The 20,035-nt window shown below is 39.3% G+C and overlaps 1 protein-coding gene across 2 annotated transcripts in view; it reads right to left on the reverse strand.

Annotated features, from left to right (window-relative positions):
- pacs1 (phosphofurin acidic cluster sorting protein 1) overlaps nt 1-20,035 on the reverse strand; it is a 91,312-nt gene that overhangs the window by 39,124 nt on the left and 32,153 nt on the right. For both annotated transcript variants that reach the window (XM_023965821.1, XM_023965820.1), the window contains exon 2: nt 5,017-5,104. In XM_023965821.1, the coding sequence (XP_023821589.1) occupies nt 5,017-5,104 (88 nt within the window). The remainder of the gene's footprint in view (nt 1-5,016; nt 5,105-20,035) is intronic.

A 20,035-nucleotide genomic window follows, 5' to 3' on the forward strand; every position in this document is an offset into this window, starting at 1 on the left:
CAATTGGTGAATATATTTCCAATCCTACGATCCAACCAGACAGATCTGTCCATTGTTGTTAATCAAATCAAACTCTACCATTAAAATTGTTTCAAAATTATTGATGTGGTAAAACAACAGTGAGCTGAACTTTAGGAAACTAAAATGTAAATGATTTGCCATTAGTTCTTGTTTACTTGTTTGTTTGTACACATATTGAATTTACAATTTATTATCTTGCAAGAAATACAAGGAATCTGAAAACATTTCTTGAACTGTTGAATATCCAGGTAGTTATCTCTGAGTCACTGGTTGATTTTTTGGCTAAAGATATTCTGGATCAATCTTAAGTTAGTGAATTTGATCGAATCAAATCACTCTAAATAAACCAATATAGACTATGAATCCTACCTGCAACCACAAATGATATGAATCAAATTGCTGCTAAAACGAATCGTTACACTCCTACTAGTGACTGTAAAACAATCAGTGCATAATGGGAATTGACATTTTCTGACGTTTTGTATAAATGCAAAACATTTTATTGTAATTTTGTTATTTTAATTTTGTTTTGTCTGGTTGTATGTTCAGTAGGGTTATACGATGTCAACCATTGGGATGGACGATGATATCGTCGTGTGTGTGTGTGGGGGGGGTATTTTTAATTTTTCTGTCTTATATAATTGCTATTCGTTATTTTACTTTAATACTTTCTTTTATTTTATTTCCCAACTACTGACTCATCCGCGATGATCCAGTATAAACTGAGGGAAGTGACTTTAACAAAAAAAGTAACAAACAAAATAGAAAAAAAGTACAGCTTTGTGTTTGAGGGGAGGGAGGGGGGGTGCTTTGTTACATGAGCGGTATGTGTGGGAGATTTAGGACTGCGATCCGTCCCGCAGTTCTAGGGAAACGAGCTACCGAACTCAGAACCGGGTCTAAAAGTGTGTGTCTGAGCACAGCTCGGATCGTCAGCACACACACACAGCGGCGGTGTGAGCTTCAAAGCAGAAATGTCGCTCAGTCCTTAGAAACCGTTCAAACAATCACGTGGATTTGTGTTTCCAGTCGCGTCCCGACAAAATAAAGGCTGATGTTATTCCCACATGTTTACGTGCAGCCAGGATGCAGATTGCAGCACCACCCAAAGCTAATGTTGTTAGCCCATGTTAGCATACTGCTAATTCTGGCTTCTTTCCGGCTCCGCTCTTCAACAGAAAAAGCACTGACCACGCGGATTAAAATTAAAACAGGCGAACAGGCGCTTCATAATAATCGTAACATTATTAAAAGCACGTTTAGAAGATTGTCTCGTATATTACAGAGCTGACATGTCAATGTATGTAGCTGCTCGGCGGAAGTCATATCCTCAGTCATTCCGGTTTTTCAAACCCTACTGCGCATGTGCGAATGATTTATTCCGACCGAAAGTGTGACCCATGTGAACGTTTGTTATATTCTGAAAACATTTTTCTGGGCCCATGTACACGGTTGGATTCTAATCCGACCATTGATCCCATCAAGATATTTTGCAAATGTAACCGCGGCTTATGGTGTCGACTTGCAGCGTGGCGGGGGCGTGGCATCACGATGGTGTCTCTCCATCGGGATATCAGTCAGCCATCACGATGGATGATGGTATCGTCCATCGGCACAACCCTTATGTTCAGTCCACAGTTTTTAGGTTAATGTTACCACACCATGTACTGTAGGTTTAAGGTTGTGCAACAGCGTCTGCTAACTTTAGAGCAGTGTTTTTTTAAGCCAAGGCACACTTTATCCTTGACAAAAATCCAAAAATTTAAAAAACTAGAAACTCAGTCTGTATTGATGTACAGTCCCTCCACAATCTCACATGCATTTTTGTGATAATTGTGGCAGAAAAAGCTGGAAGTTGCAGCTGTTTTTCTCTCAAAGATGTAATAAAAGTTAAGTTAGTTTTCAGTAATAATTCTCAACTAAATTATTTGTCATTTTACCCTAGTAGTTGTTTTACCCTTCAGTTTATTAACATGCAATTTTATGTAACCTCACAAAAAAAAAAAAAATGTATTCTTTCTAAATAGATAATAGATTATATTAGATTTATTTTTTTATATTTATTTCAATGATAGTGCAAAGGCAGCTGTAATTTTTGAACAAATATATGATCACAACATGTTTGATAGATTTTACACAAAAAAACTAGCATTATAATTATGTTTTCTATAGCTACACAAAAAGTGAACATGTTGAAGTTTTATTAGTTTTTCTCTTCTCTTAATCAAAGATGAAGTCTTTGAAAACGTAAAAATGTCTCATTTCTTTTTAGATGATTAAATTGTTTCAATTTAGTTTGATTTTGTCTGTTGGCCACTTCACCTTAATGCTGTTTCTTAATCTGTTATTACTTCTTCTTAAGTTTAACATATAAAATAATCCAGACGTTATTAGAAAAGTATTCCGGTCAGAAAGATGACTTGGACCAAACTCTGGGATGTTTGGCTGTTAATAAACACAAACCTTGAAGGAAACTAAACTGTTGACCTTTGATTTCATCAAGAAGATTTAAAAACTCTTTGTGTGTTTGTTGTGGTTTCAAGACGTTTAACAGGGAAGACTCATTGTAAGGCAGTGTAACGCAAAAAGACTCGCTTCTCTGAGCTTCATTGTTTTGTTCACTTGTTCCACGGTCTGATACCAGATTCTACAGCTACACCGCTAAAGACGAGCTTAGGCTGGTATTTTTGTTGGAACTGAGAGACTTTACGAGCTAAATCGGAACAAAGAAGTGAAGACTTTAACCACTTCTGATTGGTCAGACTGATGACGTATGATTAGGCCTCCAATAATGATTGGTGAAGATAGTTAAAGGGGCGGGACTTTTCCAAAAACAGCTGAAGCTGCGGCTTCATTCTTATCAAAGTGTCTTTAATAGAATCAAAGACACACAAAGAAAAAAAGAAAAAAGTATTTTATGATCTTTCATATTCCTTACTACTCAGTGTTTTATGAGGAGCTGTTTGGATGAACAAAGAGCTGATATCCTGGAGATGGTAAATGTCTTTAGATCAGTGAATATGGATAATTTTCCACGGCACACCTGACCATCTCCCAAGGCACACTGGTTGAAAAACACTGCTTTAGAGTGCCCTTTACTCACGTTTAAACGGGATTCCCTATAGATTTTAGAGCCACGGTGTTGTCTTTATATTGTTTATGTATTTATATTGGTAAGACGAAAGCCAAGGTGAAAACTGTTCAACACGCAACACATAAAAGACCTAATACTGTTTTGTATAGACGTAAATCTACATCTACTGGTATAAATTGACAGAAACAAAATCTGTAAAAAAGCGGCCAAGGACAAAAATAAAGGATTTAAATCTTTTTCAATGAAGAAAAAAAATAATTTAACCCTTTAACACCAGAGTTGTCACCAGTGACAGGACGATATTTATTTAATTATTTGGCTAAAATGCTATCGGCAAAGCAGGCCAAAGTTCCTCCCAGCAATAGATTCTAGTTTAGCGACCTGATGGATCAGAGGGATGTGTACAACGCTCTGAATAAAAGGCCGACATCGTGGCGAGGAACGTTACCAGTTTACTTCTGCGTGTGAGAAGCGTGGCTGCAAAGGTGCAACAAAGCAGATATGTAAACAAAGCATCTTTGTCACAATAAAGCAACTTTCCTTCATTCTGTCATGCTGCCTCATCATCACACTTTATTGTTTCTGGAAAGAATCCTTATTTTGAAGCACCATTCAGGCTACATTAAACAATGTTGAAAACAGACAGCATTTTATTTCCCCAATAAAAACTTATTGGTTAAGGCACATTTAGTCTTTGTTTTTTCTAATACTGAAAAATATTTTGTTGTGGAAATCAGACAATGTTGACTGTTGCCTTTCTATATTTTAAGTAACCAAAATAAAAGCACTATGAATTTGCTTTAGTAAAAGCAACTTATATATGAGATACAGTTGCAGTGCTGACATGGATGTGTATATTGTGCTTATAAAATGAAAGTGTTTTGCCAATCACCGCTAGCTCCACGGAGAAAGTTGGTGTGTGTGTGTTAGCCTGGGGGCAGTGCAGCAGTGCAGACTCTTCTTGGAAGGGACTGTTCCTCATTTATCTATCTTATCTGGATTGGGAAGGGCTGGTGCTTGGAGCACAGTTTTTTAGAGGAATGCTCAGGATTGCGTCAATGGATCAAAAAACTGCTTGGAGTTGTATTTCTGTGAGGAATTAACATAATACAGGTAAAAGCTCACAAAACTAATTTTGTATGATATAGACCATTTCAAGGCACACCTAAAGGAAGCAAATGAAAAATGTTTTTCTATTGATTTATGCTATAAAAAAGTGAGGTAAAGCTAAAATATTAAGTGTGTTGAGCTGTTAATACTTTTTAACACTTAAATTAAAAAGTTAAGTTTTTATTGTTTTTTCCTTAACTGTAGTTTTGAAAATAATATCTATTCTACTGCTTTAGAAAGGACATAAAGGCCGAATCTGAATTCTTCCCCTAATGCCTCCGGCTTCTCACTATTGCTCCAATTGTAGTGGCATTTGGAGCTGTACTTGTTTATTTAAGGGGTAGCCGTAGACTAAGGGGCTGGCTATTCCTCCACTGGCACGATGATCAGCGTTGCACAGTGCCAAGGAAGAGAAATGCATTTCTTTACATGGGTGTGTTCTGAAGCACAAAAGTTTACATTTGAATGTAAATATTGAAGTTTTTGTTTAAGTATGACTTTTTAAAGTTATAAAACAAATGTTGTGTATTTTCCGAGCGCTAGCAGCTACGCGCTAACGTAGCTCACCGGCAACTATTGAAGATGTCATCAAGTAGTAATAACATCAAAATTTCAAGACACTATTTCTACATAACTCTCCGCTTGGAGGGCTAAATGTAGGGGGGTATGGAGAAGCCGGAAGGGTAAGGGTAGGAATTTGGATTTGGACCAACTCTCCTTTTAAGCTAAAGTTTGACTTGTGATTGGCTGTGACTCATATTTCCGTCATTTCTAAAGCAGCTTCATCATACCTGCAGTTTAACGGCGATGACAACAGAAGTAAGGTCCTTGTCCAGCTCCTTCAACATGATCAGCTTCTTCAGGGTCAGATTAAAGAGCCTGGAGGAGCATCAAAACAAGGTCAATGATAACATCCTAAATATTCAGTCACATACATCCATTCAGACCCTTCAGAGCACAACTCTGGTTCAAGAAACATCAGCACTTTCAAGGCTTCTGTGTGCCTTATTGTTCTCTTCCTGATAGGAATAGCATTCTGACAGAAAGAGAAAAAAAATATCAGAAAAAAAACTGGTTAAAGACATGCCTTTTACTCGATACAAGAAAACAAACAAGAAGAAAAGCTTTTTCAAAATCACACTAATAAATTTCAGGTTCAGTTTACAAACTTTACACCTGAGATATGTCAGAATTTGCTCACTACTTCTGGTTAATTCCTTATAAAGGGCATTCACCAATTGCACCAATTTTGCAAGTTCTCCCACTTAAAAAGATGAGAGGGGCCTATAATTTTCATCATAGGTATACAAAAAGAGAAAAAAAAGTCCAGAGAAAATAGTCTAATTTTTAAATAATTTATTTGTAAATTATGGTGGAAAATACGTATCTGGTCACGTACAAACAAGCAGGATTTTTGACCTGTAACTTCTTCTGTAAGAGGATTCTCTGTCATCGACTCATCGACTCGAAACCTTGTAAAGAGTTACAGAAAAATGACTGCTGTCATTGGCAACAAAGGGTATATAACAAAGTATTGAGTTGAACCTTTGTCATTGACCAAATACTTATTTCCACCACAATTTTTCAAATAATTTCTTTAAAAATCAGACAATGTGATTTTCCGGATTATTTTTTATTTTACTTTTTCCCCCCAAGTTGAGGTATACCTATGATGAAAATTACAGGCCTCTCTCATCTTTTTAAGAGGGGGAACTTGCACAATTGGTGGCTGACTAAATTAACCACATTTATTCATATTCATAGCCTCTTCACTGCACATTTGAAACTAAATGTATCTGTATTATTTACTGATTAGAACGCCTTCTTTAAAATCTGTATCGTTCAGTTTCACCATCTTTTGTATTAAAATCTTTCCAATCACAACAAAATCCTGTGTTTAGAAGATAAGATGCAAAGGACAGTTCAGCTGTAAAACGCAGCATAGAACAAGAGTCTAATTGGGTACAACAGTCAGGAACTGGAGGTGTATGAGCCAAATGCAGGAAACTGGGCTTAAAGGCAGAAACATGAACATTTAATAAACTTAAACAGGACAAAAACAATGGAGAAACAAAAAGCCGATAAAGCAGGTGACCTGATAATGTAGAACTGAAAACTAAACACTGCTACTTACTGAAGACATATAACAAAAATGAAAACAGTTGTGGATGATTAACATAGAACTGGGCTATGCCTGAATTCCCACCCCAACCCCCAACTACTAAAAACTACGCAGCACTGTGTAGTTCTCTGCATTTTAAAAGCAATTCGGACACCATGCTCACTTCTTTTTTTTTTTTTTTTTAAATGGCGAATATGACGTCATTGATTTAAAGTCAAAATCTAATTAATATGAGCGTATTACGACGATCATTTATGAGTCCACTGTCTTCTGAAGATAAAAACGTTGATGTTTTATTTAAAAAATTCATTTAAATAAATTTTTTGGACAAAAACATTTCCGACAATGCGTTGTGGTCCATATTCGCCAATCTAGTGAGCATCGATGCCCACTGGTTTTTCGCAGAGACTTCTGGGTAATTTCTAGGGCACTTAATTTTGGAATTGTAAATGGCGGATATGCTTATATAGCGCTTTTCTACCTACAAGGCCCAAAGCGCTTTACAATCACAGACCCATTCACCCAGTCACACACACATTCACACACACATTTACACACTGGTGGCAGCTCCGCTGCCGAACACAGGCGCCCTCCTACCACCAGAGGCAAGGTGGGGTTCAGTGTCTTGCCCAACGATGCATCGACTCATGGGCGTTATAGAAAATGTATGTTTTTAAGATCTTATTCTTTAGTATATTGCAGTTTTATCTTTAGTGTAAAGTGAACTCATTTTGAACTGTTTTAGGACTTATTCTCCAGTGACCTTCACTTGTGCTTTGTGGTTGCAGCAGCAACTAGGACTTCTTTGTGCAAATCTAGGAGTTTCCAGAGACGCAATAAATATGTCATGGACTACATCTCTCCCATCTGGGTTGAACATCTTATCCTTGGGAAAGTGTTCAGATTCTTGTTCTCATGTGGAGGATGAAGCTGACCTCTAATCTCGTGCCGGTGATGGAGTATTCGTTTGGCTGGTATGATTTATTTTGGACCAGATGAGGACTCTTTTGATCGTTGGATTGTGTGCGCCGGTGAAATGCGCATGTAACTTGTGCGTCTGTAGGTCTTTTAACTTGAGAATCCAGACAATGTCTTTAATCTGTGTTAAAACTATTGTTAGGGCAATAAACTGTGTATTTTTAATCCGGTTGAATCCTTGGTTTGCTTTACCACTCTCGACTCCTGAACACGCACGGATGGAAAGATCTAAAAGCGAAAGATTTCTTTCCTACAGCGTGCAAGGCGGGAATCCTTGCAATCTTGCGACCCCGGAATTGTAGTTTCGGACAGCAATACAAAACTGCGAACGGAGTATAAAGTGTACTAAATAGGGATTATGGTGGGGATTCAGACAAAGCCGTAGATTCAGACAACACTACAAAATAAAGAAAGCACTATGTAGCGAGTAGGGAAGGAATTCAGACACCGACCCTGGAGTGACTGACAGGGGGCAGAACATGACCAAAAACACCACTTAAAAACCAAAATAAACCCCAAAATCCAAACAGCAACAGTATGAGAATAAAAAGTATTATTAATATTTCCAACATTATGGGGATAAAAGTTGTAGGACGTCTATGTTTAAAATTGATAATCTGGATTAAACTTAATTTATGTTGATTATACCTACAGCACATTGTGCCAACATAAATAGCCTCCAGTGTTTAATTGCTTCCAATTCTATGATAAACTCAACTCATGTTGACAATAATTTGCTTACATAAAAAAAAATGACAATAGTATCACTTTCACCTACTTTGTAATCATAGCTGAGAAGTTACTGTTCGGCCTGCAATAAGTGTTCGGGGGCCTGAAACTAATGATGAAGTCACACAACAGTAACCCCACTTGGACAAACAACGTAGCATCGAGATCTGCTCTGGCTCTACATATTTTCATTTCACGTTTCCTTTTGTAACCTAAAGTTCTTTTCATTCATAATTTGTGTCCGACATTAATCTTTGTAATGTTTATAGAGAAATTTTGCCACAACTAGGGTTGGGCGATGTCCCTTAAATTGGCAGTTGGCGATGGTATCGGCACAACCCTAGCCACTACCCACTTTGTAAAAAGATCTGTGGCTGTTAGAATGAACCTGCTGCTCCACACGAGCAAACCGTGTCTCAGACCAGAGCAGCTAGACTCCTAGCTTTGTATTTGCAGGCAGGGGAGGGTGCTTTGTTATGGTGTCCGGTCCGGAGAAAGGTTCGGACCGAACTGTGTCTCCCGGGAGCTTTGTATCTGCAAGGAGAGAAGTGGTTTTGGGACGGTGTGTGTGCTTGCGGAAGCGGCTTTTGAATGTACAGTCCTGATAAACCGTGCAAACAATTATGTGAATTTGTGCTACCATTCGAGTCCAGACAAAATAAAGGCTGATGTTATTCCAGTTTAAGTTAAATGTTTGTAAGGCTAAATGTTGTTAGCACCGCTAAATGTTGTTAGCACGTATTAACCTAGTCCTAACCCTTCTTCCAGGTCTGTTCTGCCAATATTAAAGCACTGGGCGCACTAATTAAAAAAAACTATAAGTGAGCATGCACTTATTAATAATCATAACAATAATAAAAGCTTGTTTAGAAGATCATCTCGCTCTATGTCTGAGCTTTGTTTGATTACAACAGAACTCATAATTTCTTCTTCTATGGAAGTATTGTAATTTGTCCGGACCAATCACTATTGTATACGTCATTGGACCAACATACAGCCAATCGAATAATACTGTGACGTCATCATTAGTCGCATGCCCCTGAACACTTATTGCAAAACAAACAGTTTTGGTACCAGGCCGCAGACAGAACTGATATATACACCAACATAATATATACAATAACTTTGATTATTTCCGTTTTGTTTATTTTCTGATTCTTAAGGAAGTCTTATTTTGGAAAACTACCGGATTCCGTTCACCACATCCGTCGGTCTAGAAGCGTCACGTGACTTTAAGCAGCTGCACAGATTGCCAAGTTAGTATCCAAATATGGCGTTTCATGGCAGCCTACATTAAACAAGCGCAAAGATAAGTGAGCGAGTGTATTCACAAACTGAGTGAGCGAACCTTATAACCGTGCAGCCGCAATTCTAACCGAGACACCCCGCATTTTACAGCTGCACGGTTGCAATCTTAACTGCTTGCTCGCTGGGTTTGCGCGCAGTGTTTAGGCGGTGTTTTTGTCACTTGGGGGCAGTGTTGGGGGTGTGTTTGTCACGGGGGGGGGGGGGGGGCGGTAACCTTTCTGGCTGATCTGATTGGCCGAAAATGGCATGTCAAATGCAGCGAGGGAGCGAGGCGGGACTTTCAATTTTTTTAGAGGCTTTAATAGAAAAAAATGGCAGATTTAATATGGACTAAAAAGGACTGAAGAACTAAAAATGATTTTCAGACAACATTACAAACCAGACCTGTTAATACTCAGACAAAAAAGGGTTCCTCCTAAGGACAAAATTTCCAGCTACAAACAGGGCAACGTTGTGTACTCTATCCACTGCAAAGAGAACTGCAATGACCAGTACATAGGAGAAACCAAAAAACCTCTACACAAGCTGCTTTACCAACATCACAGAGCCAACTCAAGTGGACCCGAGTCTGCTGTACACCACCACTCGTTCGAGGATAGTGAAGTCCGAATTTTAGCCAGAGAGAAAGGATGGTTTGAGCGAGGAGTGAAAGAAGCCATCTTTGTCAAGAAGAATAAACATTCTCTTAATAAGAATGGTGGTCTCAGGTTTATTCTTCCGTCCATCATACGCATTAATTAATATGCATTCAATCAAATATAGCTGCCAACGTGCTGAAGATGTTTCTGATCTGGGGAAATTTGTAAAAAGGGAGATTATGGGTGTATTAGGTAGGCAGCTGTTAAAAACTTTTAGCACAGAAAATGTTCTCGTGTTTAAAAAAAAAAACAATGATTCAGGATTTATGTAAGAACAAAATATGCAAACACTTTTTGCTCTAAAAGATGATCTGAGCCTGGGTTAAGTTCTCAATGCTATAATTGTATTCTATTAAAAAAAACAATGTTGCCTTTATTTTATTTTTACTAATCAGAAACGAATTCTACAAATCAAGAATTTTTCTTCACAGAATCCTCGTCATCTGCAAAAACAAACCAAAAACAACTGATTTTTTCAGATTTTTTTAAACTACATTTTTTGTAAGAGCATTTTAAAGTGAATAATAAGTATTTCAGAAACCCGAAGCTAAAAAATATTCAATGCGAACTTCTAAAAAATATTCAATGTGAACTATATTGGACCAGTCCTTGAAAATATTGTCTGACATCAAACCACTCCGCAGCCTGAAAAAGGTTTGGGACCACTGGTTTAAAGGCCAAAAATAATTTTTCTGCTGCCCTTTTTCAACTTTGAGCCCCTGCCCCTCTCAAATTCTGTGCACGTCTCTGAACATACACACACGGTCAGGGGTCAGTCTGCTTATGAATTCATATTAGGGAATAAAGTGAGTATTCCACAGTCTAGAGGGGAAAATGCAGCAAAACACACAAAAGAAAGCCCAACAACAAAAGAACGTGACAAGAATACAGAGATATATACAAAGAATGGAAGAGGGAAAAACAAAAATTAGACCAAAATAATAAAAAAGACATACAAATTGAATTGAAGGGAGCATAGAGAAACCAAACATAGATAATGACAAAGTGTGTAAAGATACAAGAGTGACACAGATTCAACAAAACACGTAAAAAACATAAAGTGGATGTACCAGAAAATTCCAATAATTTATCGCAACAAGAGGAGGTTGAAGTAAATTTAAAATGCATTATGTAATATGAAACATCTTTTAGCATCTTTTTTCACATCACTCTTTTATCTCAAATAAAAACAAACAATCCCAGCAAATGCCTCGCATGAATCAATAGTTCAAACGGGACAGAGGTTATGTGAGGACATCTGGAGCAAGTTCTACTCGGACCAGATCAATCAGACCTTCACTTTTCATCCCCTGAAGATTAAAGGCAGTCATGGTGGAGAAAAAGATTTGACTTTCATCCCAGCACACTTCTCCTGCCTCAGCCTCTCTTCATTTTATGTGGGTCTTCCCCCAAACCATCGCTATCACTCACTGCATTTCATCTGCCTCTAAGGGCTCCCACTCCAAACACACAGGCAGACAAGTGGCCTCCACTGCTGCTGATGCAGTGCAGGGGGAAAGTAAAAAACATGGTGAAGTTCTTCCCTTCAAATCTAAAGCCCTCCAGCTGCCAATAAAAGTGGGCAGGAGAGACCGCTAAGTGCAGCTTCTGCCTCCACCTGCTGAATGCAAGTGGGATGGACGGAGGTGGAGGCAGCAGAGAAGACCACGGGTCTGTTTTAGATGGGTGCAGGAGTGAAGGTGTGTGGAGTAGTTAGATGTACTTAAAATATGAGTTAAAGCAGAGTGTTAGTTCAGAATTAAAAATCCAGTTTTGAATCATGCAGGAGAAAAAAAAGCAGCATTTTAACAACTTGCTAACTCTTAGTGGTCTCTGAACTCACTAGTCTGTTTGGCATTCACATTGGTTGTTTACAATAATTTAGGAAGGACACCAATATTATTATTATTTTCATTCCAAATTTAACACAACCAAGCAGCTGAATGGCTCAGTTTGTTAAGCATAGGACAGGCACAGGAGAAACCAGGGTTTGATTCTCAGGGGATGCAATGAGCTTCATCCAGTGCAGGTCCTTGGGCAAGACCCTAGACTGGCTGCCTAGTCTGGGTCTCCATGTTCCGGTCGCCAGCCCTGACAAAATACAGGGTTGTGTGAGGAAGCACATTTGCAAATCAGTGGCAGCGGATTCCCTGAAGGGAAATGCCGAAAGGTGAACAACAGAAACATTTTAACACAAAGGTTTTCAGCTTGATTTTTTTTTAGGTTTAAATCAAAAACTTCACGCTTTGACATTTTGAATAAACTATATAGTTTAGAGGAGCTTCGCCTGGTTTTTAAGATATTTTTAACACAGTTTTGACCTTGTCTTTGCTTTATTTATTTATTTATTTATACATTTTTATTCTTTTTGTAATCTTTGTAGTGAAATACAATAAAATATCTGAAAAAAAGGCAGGAGTTTTACTAAAAAAAAAACAGTTTTTAAGATAACATTTTAAAGTTGTAGAGTAGTAAAAAAAAATCTGTGAAATGTGGACAGCATTGTTTTCTGCTGTCAGCTTGAGGATCAATCATTTCCAGAAACAAACAGACCAAAGCAGGTCCAGCACAGGCAACCACGGAGTCATATGGTAAAGGTCACACAGTCTGCAGGTCCGCAACACTTCCTTTATGGACTGGCGCTTACTTCTCTTTCACAGCTTGTCACTTTACCATAACAATCTAAACCGTGGTATTATTTACAGCAAAAGAAGCAACGAGGGAAACACAGGAGGACAAAAATGAATTGCTTGAAAACAGCACAGCATTTACGAGTCAGCATGGCAGCATGCTAATGTGCTTCCAAGAGGGCAAAATCAGTGGCTTGCCTCAATGTTCTTGAAAAAATAATTATAGGCCTGTTTCCAGGCATCAACAGCATATATATAATTATATAGGCTGCATGGCATTATGGGGGGAAAATGCATTAGGCCACCTTTGTGGCCATGCAATAGGTTTGATTCAATCCCAAAGGGGAGGAAATCTCTTGGAGCCAAATCTATTTTTCATCCTGATTATTGACTCTAAGACTTACAGTGTCAGTTGAGCAGCTGGGTTTAAAAGTTTAAAACAGGGACCCTGATCTTGTAGAACATCCATTTGTTGCTGGAACGGTCAACTACAATGATCTGTTTAATATGGATCTTTGAATGTTGATGGGGAGGTGTTTTCAAAAAATAATGCTGGAACCAAAGAATGAATGAATAGCTAATGAGGCAGTAAAGAAAGCATGTATAAATATAACTTGAAAAAGCTATTTTTATTTAAGATATCATATAGGAGCAAACTCCTGAGCTTAACTCAGAACGTGCAGTTTTTTTTGGAGCAGCTACTGATACTTAATTGTTGTTTAATCAGAGATAAAGTTGAAGGCGGATAAAACGGAGGGACATAATGGAGGCAGGAACTGGTTTCCTATTGCATGTAGGCAGGCTGACCTACGATCTCTTTTAAAGGCCAGCCACTTAGAAGAAGACAGACAGAATGGTTATCCTAGTGCAGGAATGGAAAACAGAAATGAATATATAGCAATGTTTACAGTGATGGGTTGCACGGTTGCACAGTTGTGAGCGCTAATGCCTCAAAGCAAAAAACAAAACAAAAACAGTCCCGGCTGGGACCTTTCTGTGTGGAGTTTTCATGTTTTCACAGTGCATGTGTGGGTTTTCTGCTGGGACTCTGGCTTCCTCCCACTGACCAAAAACCTGCTTCAAAGGCGTATTGATGACTCTAAACTTTCCCTAGTTGTGTATTTGTGTGTGCATGGAAGCGTGGTTGTGGCTTGTGACAGACTGTCTAGGGTGTACCCTGCCTTCTCCCAGCACTAGGAAATATGGGCCGGTTGGAGCGTCACTCTTAGCGCGGTGGTGAGAGTGAAGCTGCCATTTAACTGACTGTAATAGAAAGCTACAAGTGTCCCGTACATGTCCCAAACCTTATAAGATTCAATAAGGGGTTAAGCAGAGGAGTAGTTTGCTCACACTTGGTTACAGCATTATAGCCTATCTGATTTGAACACACACAATAACCCTAACAACACGAACTTCACTTCTCTTCACACCTCCCTAACTCACGGTGTGGGAACCAACCCTTCCCATGAGTCTTAGTGGCCATGGGCGGGGCTAAGTCCCAGGTCCCCAAAACGTTGTTTACAAAATGGCTGAAGCCCTGTTTAAAACTGCAGCTATCAGCTACGCGGATTGATGGATTTTTAGATGCTGTTTTATGACTGAAAAAATAAAAAATAAATCAAAACTCAGATTTGCTCCTGCTGCATTTATTAAACACACACTTAGTGTTTGTGTGTGTTTAAGCCATCTCTTCGCTAACACATGTGAGAGGAGGAAAGCTGAGCTTCACGCACCCCCTTGAAGAACAAGGAGGGGGGTCAGACGCTGAGCGCAAGTGAGTCTGTAAGCAGGCATTCAGTTTGTGCTACCCAGCTAGGGAGAACGGTAAAAAAAAGGTTTTCTCAAAAAGAACAGAGACTGGTTCTTTTATTAACCCACTCTGGAGGCTCTGAGGGTCCGAAGGCGCGGGCCGAAGGCTGGCGCCCTATAACCCGGTGCGCCCTATGGTCGTTAAAATACGGTACATGTAATGAAGGGAAAATTGATGACTCACCTTGAGTATATATCATAGCTCACTAATATTTATGGCAAGATGAATGGCAACATTTCCTCCATAGCACCTACCATCCAAAGTGACACTCAAAAGAGCAAATTATCTTTTAAGTATAAAGAACAGAAGGAAAAAGCCAATCACATACATTAATATTGTTTTTTAAGCGGTCCAAAAAAAAATTCCCTGAGCATTTATATTCATGCTGAATTTTTAATTATGTTATCTTTTTTTATTTGCCACAGAATAAACAAAGTATCAAGCCAATAATCTCCAACTCAATTAAAAAACTGTACGTCGATGTGACACACATGTACTTTTGGGGTGGGTAAATGTTTCCAATAAAGTATTTTGAAATGTTTATCTGTGGTTTTAATGGTTTCATCTTCATTCAATATTCAAGGTTCTCATCATAATCTCCATAAAAAATAAGAAGGAATCACAACAGTGAATGATGTGATTTTAGCTTTTCACTTGCCTTATAGAAAAGTGCCGTCATTTCTGCAGATGGACCCTCACTTTTTGGATTAAATAGATTACAGAGAAGTCCAAAAATTATTAGATCATTATGATCTGTTGTGGTACCAGTACCTGATCAAAAATTGAATTGAAATGTTACTTTCAAAGGTTTTTGTCTCCAGAGAAGTCTTATATCTATTTATCGAAATCCAGAAATAATAGCATGAGGGTAAATGTGCTGGTTCAAAGTTCTATGTGTCTTTAAGAGGAAGGTGCCTGTGGTTGCCTTGACAACAGCCAGTCAGGGGTGGTTTGACCTTGACATGTAAAATAAACAACACAATGTGGTGCATACCTGGAGGGGAAAAAAAAGTCTTTGCACCCACCTCCACATTAACTCCTTGTTGATGTCCAGCCATCCACCTGACTACAGACACTTCCTTCACTCTTTTCTTTAAGTAACAGCTTCCTTCCTCAGCATGTGATCTTTGTCTTGTCATTAGAGCTTCAAGTCCTCAGTTGACTACGTGCTTTCCTTACATAAACATAACTCGGGTACTGCCCTTCTCATGGCACTCGCTTCATCTGATCTCCTGTCTTAAATAACATGGCGGTCTCTTCTCCCCTCACCAGCCCTGATCAATGCCAGCTCTGCCACCATCCTTTCAGGTCCTCTCACGGTACTCTCCTCTGTGTTTTTTGGTATTTCCATTGAGGATTGCCTTTGGGATCACCATCAGTAGACTGTAGGATCTAATGTCTAGTAAAGGATGAATGTCACAATCTAAATGCTTTCCATTCATGAGTTTTAGGCTATATAATTAAGAAAATGTTTAAACCAATTCAAGCAAAATAGATTTGAAAATTTGAATATAATCTAAACTGCGGTAAAGAAAATAAGCAAAAAGCTTTAGAACAACTGAGAGCGTTTAAAGTCTAACTTCAATCATCTTTTGAGCCATTTAAAAACCATTCCCAGTGGTCTTTTATTAGGATTATGTCGTTTTTAATAAAACGAGAATAAAAAAACAAATATCGCTTTCTAGGACATAGTTTCTGCAGAGCGACAGAGGCGCAGAGTGACACCCCCCCATTTTTTACTAAGAGCTATCTGTTTACACGCTCTCCTTCTAGCTTACAGCCCCGACCTTACATTACCGGTGCAACAAAAATGGCGAGGAATATCAAAGTTGTGCAGCTTGAGCCAGATTGAAGCTCAGATAAGGAAGATGAAGACGTACATGGATCGATTCATCTACAAGTGAATGCATCAGAATGGAGTCAGTCAAGTGGGGAGCTTGTGGCCCGTCCAGCTTATTTTATACATCAAAAATATGTTTAAAAAAAACTGCTGCTTCCTAGGAGGAAGTTGCTACAGCAAATGCACGAGTCTCAAAACTTTGGGAAAGATTTCATGCTGGATGCTCTTTGCGACACATCTGAACTGTGACAGAACATTTTCTTAAAGCAGCAACTTCCTGTTTGCAAGTCGTTCGTCTTTCTGCTTGCTCAACTATTGGAGAGGGGAAGTTAGAGTGGAAAAAATTAAAAATAAAGAAAGTGAGGAGTCTGTATGATGTGGTCTAAAAACAAAAATAAACCATTTCCTGTGCAGCAGCTAAAACTGCATTCACACAGGATGCGATTCTGGCCTCAGGGGTGTTGAGTTTCATTGTTAAGTCAATGTACAGTTGCGAGGATTTTTGTCCTGAACTTCCATCCATTTTCTTAACCAGCTGGTGTCTCAGAATTGCCAGAGGCAGTCCCGGTTACTGTTGGGCTAAGGCGGGATACACCTTCGATAAATCGCCAGCAATAGAGCTCGCTACAACGACACCCGGGGTCCAGCCGGACCCTGGGCGACGGTGTTCACCCAACAATAACCGGGACAGCCACTAGCAACTCTGCAACCCCATGCTGGCCCGTGGACAGTTGGCTGCCCAGCAGATGGAGAGAGCGGTTGCCCCAATCGCTTTAGCTCCATGGATTTACATTATGATGTGTATCTTATTTTCATCGAGACAATAATAAAAAGATTTTTATTTTTCTCTGAAGGATCTGGTGAATCCGGCGCCTCCGTAGAGCTGTTCAAAATGTATAAACCCGGGCTACTTGCTTAACCTCATCTATGTTTTCCATGATGTGACACCGAATTAAATCAAGAGAAACGTTAGCGGTTGCTCTCTGGCCGGGGAGTCAAGGCCGTCATAAAAGAGGGGGCAAATTCAACCCGTGAATCGCTTCTGGTGTGAATGCACCTTGATATTTCATTAAATGCCAGAAAATGCAGATTTGTAGCTATGGATGCCAAAAATTTTTGCTCTCTGTTTTGTCTCGAGTTTAGAACTATATGTGAAGGTGTTTGAGGAGGGGAGCAATGTCTAAAAGTATCTATAAATCCACACAAACTCCTACAGGGACAAAAATACAACAGCTCTCATGCTAATGAACCTGTGCACCAAATCCCGGGCTCACACAGGCAAACACTGTGAGAGTTTGAAGACTAACAATGGAGATGAAGAGGAGTGAGAATAAATGACTTCTCGTAGCGTGGATGCTTGTGGGCCAGAAGAATAACAACCGCACTGCTTTGGACTAACAACGGCCTTAAAATAGATCTTGGCTGAGCGGACGAGGCATGTGAAGATGTCAACAGCTTTGGAGAAGCTGCTCTAAATTCCACTACAAAAGCGATTTCAAAGTCATGTTAGGTTTTCAGGCTGTATAATTGCATAAAAAATGTACGTGAGAACATGACAACAGCACTAGCAGGAGTCTGACGTTTTCATTTATGAAACAGCAGATTATGAATCAATGAGTAATTCGGCTGACCTTGGAAGAAATTGATTGGATCTAATAGTGACTTTGAAAATAAACACCTTGTAGGAGACTTGTTGGATTTGATAGCTTTATGGTCTACCCAGATTGATTTGCCACACATCCAAAACATGCGACATCCTTTTTCGTTGGGCTGCTTTTACCCTTCACCAAGAGCACAGGCTACAGCAGAACAGAATGAGTCATAAAGCTCTGCAGTCTGCTCTACTTCTCATCTGCTACATGACAGCCGACAGACAGGCAATGAAGAGATGAGGGAGGCAAGACTATGGAGAGCAGGGAGGAGACTGTGGGTTTACATTGGGTCTACAGGACATCCAATACTAAAAAGAAGAGAATTTGCTTCTCTAAGAAAAGGCTAGATCAAAAACTAAGACAGAGGGAGTGTGCATGTTGTTCCTAAAGCTTGGGCTGGTTATCTGTAAGCTGGTCACGTCCACAGACTGACTACAGTGAGGCTATGGCTTCTTCACAGTGGTGCAGCAGTGAGGACAAACTTGAGGGAAAAGCGTGGTCTGCTGGAAGTAACAATACTTAGGGCTCATATAAATATATCTGTGCTGAAAGAATGTTAAAAACATCTCAAACACAATTATTCATAAATACAAAAGGATTTTTTCATAAAGTCCTAATGATATTTTAACTAACAGATGACTTCAACGAGCAAAGAACTACGGTATATTATTAAATGTTTTACAAAGTAAAATCTAAAAATCTGTTTTGGTTCAATGATAAAAATAGAAGGAATCTCATTTGTATGCAAAGCTAAAGTGTCTAATTTGGCAAGCCTTCTTTTTTTTCTAAACTGCACAGTACCAAGGAAAAGGTTTTTTTTCGATATTCTGATAAATTTTAGCTTTTTGACAGAACAGAAAAAACAGTATGTAGGTCTCCCACCAACATAGTAAATGAGCAGACAAATCACAGAGACTAATGATAAATCTAATAGTATTAAGCTGAAAATGTTGCACAAACTGTTACATTTTCATTTATTAGGTGTTTAAAAAGCTCAAAAATTGTTCTTACAAGAAGATTTATGATTTCCTTGGCTTAAAAAAATGTTATTGGTTTTTTTGTACCACCAATACAACTAGTGCCCCTACTGACTTCCAAATGTTTGAGCAGATAAACATAAATAAATCAATGTTTCATATACATTTTTTTCATGTTGTTACTACTGTGTTAAATACCGTAAATTCCGGACTACAAAGCGCACCCGATTACAAGCCGCACCCACCCATTTTCACGTGTTTAATTACTTTTATACATTCACAAGCCGCGTCATAGTACAAGCCGCGCATGTATTAGGCGACATTGTCATCCTGACAGATCACGTCCTGAATCCCAGAGTGAGTGCAATTCATTAGCACACTGTGGGTAGTGTCAGCTTTGCCTCAAGCTCATGTATTTGAATACGTCAACATCTGTCAAACAGCACGCACCTCTATTCTGTTCACAAGTTCCTCAGTTATGGTGTTTTTATTTCTTTTTTTTTTTTTTTTTACTTATTGACAATCTAGGTATCATACATAAAATTACAAACAGTAACCATATAATCAACATTACATCCCTCAGTTATGATGAGGAAATTTACATCCGCGATTCCCCATTTCCCATGAGTCTTAGGGGCTAAAGGCAGGGCCAACGCCCGGCTCGCCATACTGTTGTGCGTGTTTAAGAATGAGCAAATATCAGCAGTGCATGGAGGGGTGAACGGGAAAAGCTCTCCTTCCGCTTGTGTCGCGGCAGCGTTATGGGAGTAACAAGGCTGGTTGAAAAAATACACCAGTAAAATAAAGCAGCGGCGACTGAAAAGCGCGCCTCAGCGCGACACGCGATACGCGCACCTCAGTGCGGCGCGTGCGTCAGAAGCCTCTGCGCTCCGCGGACGCCTCTGCGCTCCGCGCTCGCTCCTTGTCTCCCCTTCCTATCTACTCCGACACTTCTGGCCAGGGCGGCTTCAAGGAGGAGCACTTCGTCCCCATTGCGCCGGTGAACGGAGCAAATCGTGTCTGTGCAGAGCAATCGGACTTAATACTGTACGTTTTGTGTATGAGGGGCGGATGCGTTGTTACGTGTGGGAGCCATCAGACTGCCATCGGCCCCGCAGCTCTATAA

This window comes from Oryzias latipes, chromosome 18 (genome assembly GCF_002234675.1).
Source record: "Oryzias latipes chromosome 18, ASM223467v1".
Lineage (NCBI taxonomy): Eukaryota > Metazoa > Chordata > Actinopteri > Beloniformes > Adrianichthyidae > Oryzias > Oryzias latipes.